This window comes from Aricia agestis, chromosome 3, assembly GCF_905147365.1.
Source record: "Aricia agestis chromosome 3, ilAriAges1.1, whole genome shotgun sequence".
Taxonomy (NCBI): domain Eukaryota; kingdom Metazoa; phylum Arthropoda; class Insecta; order Lepidoptera; family Lycaenidae; genus Aricia; species Aricia agestis.
In genome coordinates, this window is record NC_056408.1 from 13,489,502 (window position 1) to 13,502,341 (window position 12,840).

At 35.8% G+C, this 12,840-nt stretch overlaps 1 protein-coding gene across 1 annotated transcript in view; it reads right to left on the minus strand.

Moving 5' to 3' along the window:
- Positions 1 to 6,072: 6,072 nt before the first annotated feature.
- Positions 6,073 to 12,840, minus strand: part of LOC121740611 — a 43,901-nt gene continuing 37,133 nt past the window's right edge. The window contains exons 6-8 of the mRNA XM_042133343.1: positions 9,270 to 9,404; positions 6,947 to 7,160; positions 6,073 to 6,276 (exon numbers count right to left, since the gene is read on the minus strand). Coding sequence (XP_041989277.1) covers positions 6,122 to 6,276; positions 6,947 to 7,160; positions 9,270 to 9,404 — 504 coding nt within the window. The 3' untranslated portion in view covers positions 6,073 to 6,121. The remainder of the gene's footprint in view (positions 6,277 to 6,946; positions 7,161 to 9,269; positions 9,405 to 12,840) is intronic.

Consider the following 12,840-nt stretch of genomic DNA (forward strand, 5'->3'; position numbering starts at 1 on the left):
TAAGATTACAGTGTCGAGTTGTAGTGTCGGTCACATAAAAAACATTACATTTGTCTTTAACTACAGTAAAATTACTTCTACATCAATAAAATTAGAAACTTTCCTACGTGACGGCGTTACTCAAATGATACTGGCATTAAAAATTTGTCATCTTGTTTTATAACACCTAAACTCTAAAAAATATTTTTGTAGTGTCGGTCACATTATAGAGTTGATCACGCCCAAAAGTAGCGTTTTGGTTGTTCGTTTTGGTGATAGATGCCGAAAATAGCTATAGAAAGCAGAGAGAGAGAAGCAGAAAGCTGACTTTGAGGTGGTCTAGCAGGTTTTTAAAATTATTATTTTAAAAACCTGCTAGACCACCTCAAAGTCAAATATAATTCACAATTTAGCGATGTCTGGAAATGGGAAGCAATTGTCACAAAAATTTGGCAGTAAAACATGAGATTCTTACAGATATCGCAAGAAAATAAGATAAAATTATTGATCTTTAAACTTTATTGAACGTAAGGTAGACCTGCAGAACTGGAAACCTTCTAAAGTAATAGCGACCGAAACTCCATAGTGTCTGGTTGTTCTTGCCTCTATAGGGTTCATATAAAGGAAAATTTTTAGCTTAAAAAAATTACGAAAGTCTGCCTATCGCTGGCGCTTGGGTTATTAAGTTAATAGTTTTTTAGAAGATTTCGTGTTGAGTTATTTTTTGACAAATTATTAGTGATTTCGTTTTTGTGATGTTTAAGTTCTAAAAAGCATTTTAATGAATTAACTAATTACTGATTTGCTTTTATATAATTTTAGAGTTCATATTGTACGTGCTGAGATACATACATTTTAAGGTGTCATGTAAAACTACCGACTTTTACCTGCACAAAGTGAGTGTAGTGTCGGTCACGTTTTGGGCTGTAGTGTCGGTCACAATTTCTTTTGCTAATAAATATTTTTTTAAATAACTTACAGGTTATAGGTAACCATTTTATAATAGTTTGTTTCATGCACTTTCCATAAAAATACAAAGTAAACTTATTTAGCACACAGAGAGGAAGATTATTGGTGTTTACAAACACTCTCGGAAACGACTTCCTTTTGCATGTAGGTCACGTTTATGTTTGACTAAATAAATGCTATTTGAAAACAACAGTGTACACCATTTTTTCTGCATAAGTTAACTTGTTTAATCTGCTACAAAGCCATCTTAAAATTGATATTAACAACATGATAGTAACCATAATATATGACAAAATAAAACGCAAGTCGTATCAAATGTAGAGTCAGTCACATATGGAATTGCCCGTATATTATACATTGCCGGGTTCCTACAAAACACCCTTCCAATATATACGTATACGAGGGCTGCCTTTTAAGTTTTGTCGTTTGGAATAAATACAGGCAATCTAATAAATTATCACCATTTATTGTTTTTTTAAGAATTCTACGCGATATTTAAAATGCTTTTGCATGCGTTCAAACCAGTTTTTAAAACATTTATTCGAGTCCGAAGTTGGGTAGTCAAAATGGCCGAGTTTTACGCGTAAACAGCTTCTTCAGGTGAGCTTAAACGTTGGCCACAATCACTTTGCTTAATTTTGTGGAACTTATTAAAATCCTTAGGGCTCAAGCCAGGGATGTCAGGTGGATGATCTAAAATTTTAACGTTTTGGGTTCACAAATACATCTTTGTTTGACCGGCGATGTGCGAACATGCATTGTCATGGCCAGGAACATACGACGTCTTGAATCGTTTTTTTTTTTTCGAAATTCGGTGATGACTTGTGCCAAACAAGCTGTGGTATACTATACTCCACTCGGCCTAACTTGTCGCTAGCGGTCATTGACTCCCTGTCAAAAACTTGTCATTTTCCATATAAAACCACGATTGACAATATCTGACATTTCATTGTCAATCGCGGTTTATATGGAAAGTGGCAGGTTTTTGACAGGGGGTCAATGACCGCTGGCGACATGTTAGCCCGAGTGGAGTTTAGTCAGCGGTAACCGTTTTGCAATCTTCGGATACAATAGTGGCGATGTGACCACCCTTTGTCACAATGAAGGCAAACATTTTTTTTAAAGTGCTCTGTGAGTCCATGACTTTGGTCGATTTTTTCTCATTCTAGAAGACCCAGACAGTAGACCGCTGCTTAGAATTTGAATCATAATCATAATATATCCAAGACTCGTCAAGTCGTCACCATTGAACAAATTATAAACGTGCTTTGACTCTCCTCGGTTGAATCGCTGCAGAGTTTTGCGACAAAAACTAACACGGGCAGTTTTTGGTCGTCGCTAAGCAAACAAGGTATCTAACGAGAAATCACAATTTTTACTCCAAGTTTTTCGTGCAAGATTTTTTGGAGAGTGGTCCCTGAAATGCCCATGGATGCCTCTATTTCGCGATATATCACATGACGGTCTTCGAGGATTAGCTGCTGCACGGCTTCAATATTCTCCTGCGTTATGACGGTTTTTGGACGACCATCACGTGGCTGGTCACTGAGGCTAGGTTCTCTTTAAACTTCTAAATACCATCGTTCTATAATCCTAATGGCGGCTCCCGACATAGGCGAACGCGTTGGCCAACGCGTCTGCAGACGCGTTGGCCCAATGTGTAGAACGGGCGTTCGCGCGTTGGCCGTAGGTATTTAGACGTTGGCCGACGCGTCTGCGAGCTTGCCGCGCGGGTCGGAAATGTCGGCAAAAGATCAAAGGACATTTGTCGCAAGCTTCGCGCTCCATCCACACATAGGCCGCGCGATCAGTTTGCCCGGAGTTATAATTATGATAATTATTATAATATGTAATAATTTTTGTATGTAATAATTTAATAAATAATAAGTAGGTAATAAAATAATTACTTATATTATTTTAATATTATAAAATATTATGTAAAAGTGAGTTTATTTCTTTGTTTGTTACGTTTTCTCGCCTTTTATTTATTTATTTCGAGAATACTCTTTAAAAACTTTTTCTTGTCCACATTTACAAAGTAATTATAAGCTGTGAATAAATAAACAGCTGCAGCTGTTAGCGACTAAACATCCATTTTGAATCCGTCCGCACATTGGCGCGATCCAAAGCATACTGAACGACCTTCCTATGTGTGGATTACTCACAAACGCCGTTGCAAGCGCACTGCCAACGCGTCTGCAGACGCGTTGGCCAACGCGTTCGCCTATGTCGAGAGCCGCCATAAGATATGGTCCTGCATCACTAAGTACAGAAGTGATCTCCTCAAAACGCCGAAGTTGCGATAATCAACTTCGTTAGTTGTAAAAAATTATCGCACGGAAAATTTCCTTAACATTTCCATTTTCACAACCGACTTTTCACCTTTGAATAGACGATACAATAAGACTATTCGACCAATCTGAAAAAAATATTTTGTTTTTGAAATCCAAATACAAGGAGATTAAAATCCCATATGGATTTTTTTCGATGATCGCGGGAAGTTTACAAACGACAGAACTTAAAAGGCAGCCCTCGCATTTAAATACAATGGAAATGTTTGATTTAAAGAAACATTTTATAATAAGCTTAAGGCCTTAAGCAGAACAATAAGTGCCTACAAAGTAATTATAATAAGCTCGACTTTCAATTTCTTATAGACCGTACATTTCAAAATTCCTGTTAGTAAGTACCAATATGAAAGCTAAAAAGAAAAGATTTCTTACGAGCACTGAAAAAATTAAAAATAAATGGACGCAACGCTCTTTCCTCCCATAACATAATGAATCAGTACCTGGATGACCGAGCTTTGCTCGGTATAGCAAACACTCATTGACTTCGTGTTACTTAATAACGCCATCTGCTGGTCGTTAAAATAATTAGTTGCTAACAATATAGTATTATTAGTCGTCAATAGATGTCAGGAAGAGTCATATTTTTCAGTTTATCGATTATCGATAAAACACGAATAAAAAGACATTTTCTGAAAATAATTCCTAGCTAGATCGATTCATCGCCGTGCATTGCATAATGCCGAAAAGGTATTTTTTCACTGACAGTGTATTTTTGATTGCGGTCTGGTTATAATGATTCAGTATTTAGTAGACAATTTTACTATATAGGTCTCGTTAGTGGTGGAAATTTGGACCAGACTCCATACATTTAAAAACATACTCCTTTGCTATGTGCGGTTGTTGGTGTTGGTCGGTGGTGTCAGGACTCAGGGGTCTACGTTTTATAAACACTAGATAACGCCCGCAACTCTGTTGGGCCAAAATTCGTTTATCGCGCGGGAACCGTACATTTTTCCTATGTCCTTTCCCGGGACTCAAAGTATCTTCATACCAAATTTCATCAGAATTGGTTCAGCGTGAAGAGGTAACGGACAGACAGACAAACAGACACACTTTCGTATTTTTAATATTATTATCCAGGATAGTGTATCCGGATCCGATTGGGGAAAAAAATTCTAGCAAGGTCTTCGGCCTGTGATTTTTGTGAAACGGTTCTAGTTTCTACCATAGCGAATTTTTAACTAGGTAAGTATGTTTATTATTTAATATTTCTGCATATACGCTTTAAATATAATAAAGATATAAAAATTTATTAAACATTAATATTTATTATCCTGCAATTAAATTATAATTTTATTAGCACTAACTCCAAGATAATAGTTTATCGCAATTTTAATTGAGCGCTCTGCGCTATTTAAACATGTTGTAATAGGCGCCATCTATGAATGAACATGAACACTATTTTAATTATAACATGAGTGTTCTTTGCACCTTTAAATTATAATGAAACCTATTCATTTGAATAGATGGCGTTGTACAAAATACCGCAATTTATACAATGTGTCCTAACTCCCAAAACCAGTGTCCGAGCCTATAGGGAGATCGCAGACGGCACACTTTTTGTGTGATCGAGTCTGCAATCTCTCTTAATGTCATGATTTATGGCATATAATTTAATATCTACAAATTGGCTCTTAAATGTTTTCTCTCTCTGGTGGTTGTAAAATGACAGCCTGTACAAATACAATTGAGGTTGGGTGCACCAGAGGCGTGGTTAAAGTTAAAGTTATGGTTATAGTTAAAGATAGCGTCCTTTAGCTTTAAGTTTAACCTTAACCGGAGAAATTCACAGATGTCTGTTGCGTTTATTTTTTTTATTGAAGCTACAGGTAACGGGATTGAGGGTATAAAAAATTTAATTATCCGTAAAAATCGACAGGAAAAATATAACACTGTAAATCATAGTAAATACAAATACAAATATTTATTGATCAAAAATTTTTACATACTTAATTTAATGCGATAACGGTTCCCCACACTAGGCGATGCCTGTCCTGTGGGGACGAAACAAAGTTAGAATAATTACATAATTTTATTTTTAATTTTTTTTATAATAATTCGTAGTATAATTACACTAAATTAAAAGTTATTTTATTGAGGTTATTAGTGTGAGTGTGTGTATGTGCGAGTGCATGTGCGGGTATGTTGCGTGGGCGTGTGTGTGTGTGTGTGTGTGTGTGTTTTAAAAAAAATACGTATTGAATTGAGTACCTCATCTGTTTTCGTCGGTAAAAAAGACTATTTTATAGAAGAAAAACCATTTTTTAAAAATTCGCAAATGTTTCTGATAGTTTCCAAAATTTCGGAAAGTTTGGAAGTTTTCACGGAAATTTTCCGGTAAACCTCCTGAAACATTCCAAAGTTTCGGAAACTTCCCGAAATTTTCAACACTAGTTGGGACATAAGAGCTATTTTTATGGGAAAATGTACGGTTTCCGTAAAATTCCTAATTTACGCGGGCGAAACCGCGCGGGACATCTAGTTGTCCATATTATTACTCACAAAAAATATTAAGTATTATTGCAATTCTGCTGTTTAATCTACATTCAGTTCTTTTTTATAAGTTTATACGATAATTGATATAGGCATGACTCCTGCCCCTTTACTTTTTTTTTACTCACAAGGCCGTTTTTACCCTTTGGGTACGGAACCCTAAAACAAATGGCAAAAATTCGTTTTCTTAATTTTTAATTTTTATGGATTAAAGTAAAGATACTAGAAGAGCAGCTGCCCCCTCCCCCCTGCCCCTCCCTGGGTACGCCCATGCCTACAGCTACACGTAATCGCAAATCGGCAATTTTACTATATTTTTTCTGTTTACATTAGTCCACGGTCAAAGTTCTGAATGTACCAGCCATGCCCAAATATTCTTCGTTGAAATCCGCTATCAACCGATAATTTTCATTCGTACGGGCTTCGTTCATCGCCTTGCAGTGCGATATGATTTTTTCTGAGCATAATTCGTTCAATAGGTCATCTGAAAAAATCATAATAATATGTATTTTATTAATTCATACAGTAGTAGCTTAATTAGCTGAAGCTAATATAAGATATTAAGTAAACATAAATTAATTTATTATTGAAACATGTTTTTTCAACAAGCAATGCCATCTAGCGGCGTACTTTGGAAACACTATCTTCTGAATTAGTAGTACCACAGTATCGACAGTATTACATTATACTTTTTATGTAATAAATTGAATATTGTAATACCGTGGTAGTAAACTACTTAGAGTGGGTTGCACCAGAGGCGTGGTTAAAGTTAAGGTTAAAGTTATGGTTATAGTTAAGGCTGAATTTAACTTTAACCTTAACTTTGACCGGAGAAATTGACAGATGACAGCTGGTCCAACAAGGTTATAAATGAACGTGGGCGGGGGCGCTGCTGGTAAAGGAGAACTGTTAAAAATGGCGTTTTTGTATTACGAGAGCGTTAGTCCCTTTTTCGCCACTTGCATTTAAAACGTGCAGAAAAAAGATTTGACAATTTGCATTGTAGTTAAAGTTATAGTTAAAGCTAGTTGGTGCAATCCAACCTTAGTGCTTTTGTTCCATTTGATATTTTAAAAATAAAATAATAGTAAAGTAAAAAAAAGAAAATACAACCACGATTTAAGAGTTAAATAAAATAATTTAAAAAGTCTTACCGCGAAGTTCAACTACAGTTTTATCATCACCACCATAATCCTTCGGTAGAATATCTCTGGGTACAATCTCGTACAACGACTCCAAGTATTTGTGGCAAGAAATGCGCTGACCAATTTTGGCTTTCAAGACTTGCCTCAGTAATGTAGCGAACAAGTCTACCGCTTTGGAATCTGATATAATATGTATTCCTTTTAGTCGCATGCTGTATCCTTCCTGGAATACCAAATAAATAAAGTTTAACACTCGGCTCAGTACAAAATGTAAGAGACAGCGCGGACGTTTAACTGTTTCTGATCAGAAATGTCGTACAATGTGCGGCCGGGTTTAAAGATTGTACTTATAACGGCCGCACTTAGGTTGGGTTGCACCAACTTACTTTAACTATGACTGTAACTTTAACTACAAAACAAAATGTCCAATCTTTGGTAAAAGTTAAAAATATACGCCATCAAGACGTCATATTTAACCATAACCATAGAGCTCGACAAGGTTTTAAATGCACGTGGCGAAAAAAGGAACTAACGCTGCTGTCATCATATAAAAACGCCATTTTTGACAGTTCTCCTTTACCAGCAGCGCCTCCACCCGCGTTCATTTATAACCTTGTTGGACCAGCTGTCATCTGTCAATTTCTCCGGTCAAAGTTAAGGTTAAAATTAAAGTTAAATTTAGCCTTAACTATAACCATAACTTTAACTTTAACCACGCCTCTGGTGCAACCTAACCTAGAGAAATAATAATAATATAATCTTTAACTATGGACGCTTCACACCACGTCAGTCTGGCCCCGTGCTAAGTACCTGAATGACTTGTGTTACGGGTACCAGACAACGGAAATATATTTTGCAACGTCATTTCAGTACAGTTAGAGCCTGTTTCACCACTTCCTGATAAGGCTATCCACCAATTAACTTGACAGATCAAGTATGGACAATCTGTCAAAAAGTTGTAAATAGCCTATTAGGCACTTTATCAGAAAGTGGTGAAACAGGCCCTTAGAGTACAGTTATCTATGATTACAATTCCTTTATAAAATCAAATGTACTCTGTGGCGACGGCTAATTCGGTACTCCTAGCGCCATCAATGATACAATATTGAAGTCTGAATCATACTAGGGTTTTCGATGTTCATGGATTGTGAACTACGAATAATAAAAACTAAGGAAAAGTAACTCCGTCAAAAAACATGCTCCACAATACTTGTCAAAAAAGTGTACCTTAGGTACTAGTAGGGGAGGTAGTGCTATCGTTTGCTAAGTCATTTCATACCGACCAAATTTTTGTCCAGCGGTAGCTTAATATTTATCAATCAATATAATCAGCGTCAGACGCCGCACCCGTGGTTGGATGTTAACTGAGAGTATTTCAAAGTTGTAAAAAAATAATTGCGAAAAGTGATTTTATACCGAATGAAATTTTTATGGATGATTATTGAGGTCATGCTTAACCAAAAATGCACCGTCAGCCGTATCGCAGACGGGGGATCTAACGCGTTACTGAACTATGTTAAAAAAATTAAAATATAAAGTCATTTCATACCGTACAAAATTTATACAGGTGAATGTTGATACCTTTTTAATAATAAAGACCACCGTCAGTCGTTAACATGCGGGTGGAAAGCCCGTCAGCCAGCGATATAAGCTATAACCAATATAGCCCTACTTCGCGCTCAATGTATCCTAGGGCGTCGCGTAGACGACATTTCCACCTGCAAATATTCAGCTGACGGCGATTTTCGTTTGAATTAACCATAAAATTGTCTCACATAGCAATTTTAAGTAATTAATTCGATAGTCAATATTTGTGAAGAAGAATTATATACATTTTACTTTAAAAGCGCCATCTGTTGTTATATACTAAAACTAAAATAGCACCTACCAAACCTAAACGTATATAATCTAGATATGACCTTTATTGGGTGCGAATTGGGATCTTTTTAATGTCAATTCAATACGATTTCCAACAACAACTTTGAGATACTTTCAATTTTTATTCCACCCATACTGCAGTAGCTGACGATCAAAACTCTTATGTATTAATAGAATAGTATTATTGTTACGATTTTCGCTCGGTATGAAATGACTTTTTAAAATGAGCGCGACCTCCCCTACTATACACATTTCAATACATTTGCAATATTTAGGTGACCTTGAGCGGTACTAGGCTGACGTTACATGACAGATCAAACGGAACCAGATTTAAAACGGTAATAGTATGGGAGTTACGGTTCCTGAGTTTTTATTATTCGTAGATTGTGAAATACTCATGAAAGTATTTTCAAAAAATACTGTCAACTGATGGTCAAGTGCTATAGGTACTAACCGTAGCTATATCCATTACTTTTTTTACGTCCATTACATTTATTGCTCTGACAAATTCAACGATATTTATTTCTTTCAAGTCCACCACGAAACTAAGGCCGGTACTGTAGTCAAAGGCTTGTAAGTACTCGCATGCCTGGAATTAAAAATTATGTAAAACAGCTATGCACTCGTAATTTTTAAACTAATTATTAATTGAGTTTCTGACGTCACAGCTCAAAATAAACCTGATACTTATTATAATATTTTGTGTAATTATTCTAAGTAAGTATTTCTGGAATGTTGAATTTTATTAACATTTTCATAACAAATTACACTTGTTTATGTAGAATGTAGATATAATATAAGTATTAATAAATAATAAAAGAATTAAGTTAGGAGGTAAAAATGTGACCCGAATACATACATGCATACTTACTTTATGCATGCATGTATGTATTCGTTACACATTTTTTTTTATTAAATAAGGGGGCAAACGAGCAAACGGGTCACCTGATGGTAAGCAACTTCCGTCACCCATGGACACTCGCAGCATCAGAAGAGCTGCAGGTGCGTAGCCGGCCTTTTAAGAGGGGAGGGTATGGGAATGGGAAGGGAAGGGAATAAGGGAGGGTAGGGAAGGGAATAGTGTAGGGGATTGGGCCTCCGGTAAACTCACTCACTCGGCGAAACACAGCGCAAGCGCTGTTTCACGCCGGTTTTCTGTGAGAACGTGGTATTTCTTCGGTCGAGCCGACCCATTCGTGCCGAAGCATAGCTCTCCCACGTATAAATTACAATTATTTTGTGTACTTAAGTAAATATAGAAGTGAATAGCAATGTCAACGGCTTTATTTCGGCTTTATTTTAGTGTGCGAAGAGGAACCAAATTCAAAACGGTTTAAGTATATGGGACCCAAGCAGCAAAACAGTCGAATAAGGATTTTTTTACTCAGCCTTTAATCGTATAAGAGCCGGGTAACCGTTCATAAAACACCTATTTATCGTATAATAGCGGTTATCTCGACTATTTGGCAATATTTGCTAATTTGTGCTTTAAGGACGTCGAATAAACGTTTACAGCACTATGTTTTAGCCCTTTTACTCCACCTTTTAGCAGATGCTGAATTAATATGGCTAAAATACTCATTATTCGATCGTTTGATCTCTAACAGTCGTATAATAGCTGTAGAATAGATTATTCGCTGAATTGGGTGCTTTTATACAGCCGTTACTCAGCTATCTTTTATGTTTCTATAAAAGCTCTATAAACGCAATCGAATTGCTTATGGCAACATTGCTGCTGTTACTGCACGCTTACAGACTAACTCTTATAGTAGAATTAAAAACGTTCGTATAGGAGCTGTAGTGTAATTAAGAGCTGTTATACGATATTTACGAAGCGAACCCTAAATCCTGTTATCATGGCGACACCTTGTGCTATAAATGTGGTGACCAGCACTCTTACTCGACTTTTAATGGAATAAGTTAGCTGTAACTGCAACTAGATTATCAATGTGGACAATGGCAGTAAAAAAATATATTTTAAGTAAATTTAATTATATTAATTAGTCTTCAAATTTAAGAAAATAGGCAGCGCATGAATGTTTATGTAAAAATGCCTTTGGGTTTATCAATAAAGCTTGTTGCGCATGATGTTTTGGAGTAGCTACACGAACAGTAAAAATAATCACATATTGATTTCTCAAAAACTTGATAATATAAATAAGGATTGAGATGTAGTTTAATAACTATAATTTTTTTACATTAAATTTATGTAGCACACAAGCTCGCACTCTTTACAGCACTAATTTGTCGAGTAAAAGCATTCTATTCGCTGTTATAGAACTAAAAAGGAGAATAAAAGCAATTCGTCTGCTATTATAGCACACTTTATCTGTATAATAGCAAATCAATTGCGTTTATTGAACTAAATATCCTATATACGCATTTTGGTTACTCTTAAAACTCTTTTAGTGTTTTCTACCACTTTTACTCAAATCTTACAGCATCTTTTTGTTGCTTACTCAGCGCTTATTCCACTTTAATAGGACTTTAGTCTGAATAATTTGCGCCTTTTTCGCGTCGAGTAAACGTTTACAGCACTTTTACTCGACTGTTTTAAGAACTTTTATAGAACTTAAAGCGAAAACAAGAACGTGCTCTCGACCATTATAGCACGTCCATTTGCTGCTTGGGGAGTTACGTTTCCTCGGATTTTATTATTCGTAGCTTAAAACCGTGTTTCAAAATTATTTTTATATTTTTGCTCTCAAATTTACTATATAAAATATACCTATACTATTTACCTATTGATAGGCACGTCGTTGCGTTGCTTAGAGGGTAATAGCATTGTATTAAAATATGTTATGACTTATGCCGCGGCTGCACATGCGTCTATCGTCACGAAGCTTCGTGCTATGAGACGATACCATTGAACGATACACACAGATCGTCCAATGGTATCGTTTTAAGCACGAAGAACTACGCTGGCCCGGGCATGACACAAAAACACTATTTCGGGATAAAATATAGCCTGTTAATTATTAGGAGCATAAATCTGTACTATTTAACCCCCTCTCAGAATATAATAAAATGTATATATTTATTTATATGTATAACATATTATACTCTATTCTATTAAATATACATATACACATATAAAAAAAAAAAAAAAAAAAAAAAGTGTCCATGGCGTGATGGACCACAATTAATTAAAATTCATAATATTATTTCAATTATCCTTGGTGCGAAAAATCTAAATAATAAAATAACAAAAAAAGGATATGGACGAACAGTCTATAGACGGCCCCAATTTTATAATAAAAAAAAAAAAAAAAACCCCTCTCAGAATTTCTTCCTTTTGAGACCGTCAAATCGTATGCCTCGATCACAGATTTTGTTTCGTCTTAGGTTGGGTTGCACCAACAACTATAACTGTAACTTTAACTACCATGCAAAATGTCAAATCTTTGGTGAAAGTTAAAAATGGACCGCTAGGCTAAATTTAATGTAGCCTTAACTATAACCATAATTTTAACCTTAATTTTAACCACGCCTCTGGTGCAACCCACCCTTAGCAGTTACCAGTTATCAAAACTAGCAGTTAGCAGTTTTCTAAAGCGAAGCGCAGAATTCCAAAGCAGCTGCCGTACTGCTAACAGGAATCACTAAAGTAAATCAAAATCTTAGATAATATTTTCTGTTTCAAGTTTCAACTAGGACAATTTATATTTTTTATGATAGTAGCTACGAATAATAAAAACTAGATAGTAGGCACTTTGTTTTCACTTTTTACCGCCCCATGTATGTAATCTATCTGATATACCTATGGTCTCTGTGAACGCTGCCGCCCCTAGGTCGTGGGCTCGTGGCTCGTGACCTATAACGGCCTATGCATAAATCCGGTGCTGATTTAGGACCATACTAAACAGTAAACAGTATAACGCCAATATACAGAATGTAACAAAATAAAGTGATAAATGATAATACTTAAGGGTGTGTGCGTGTTCCTTGTAGAGAGTTCACTGTGAAGGTAGCAGCGATGAAAGATGTTTTTTTTTTATTAAATAAGGGGGAAACGAGCAAACGGG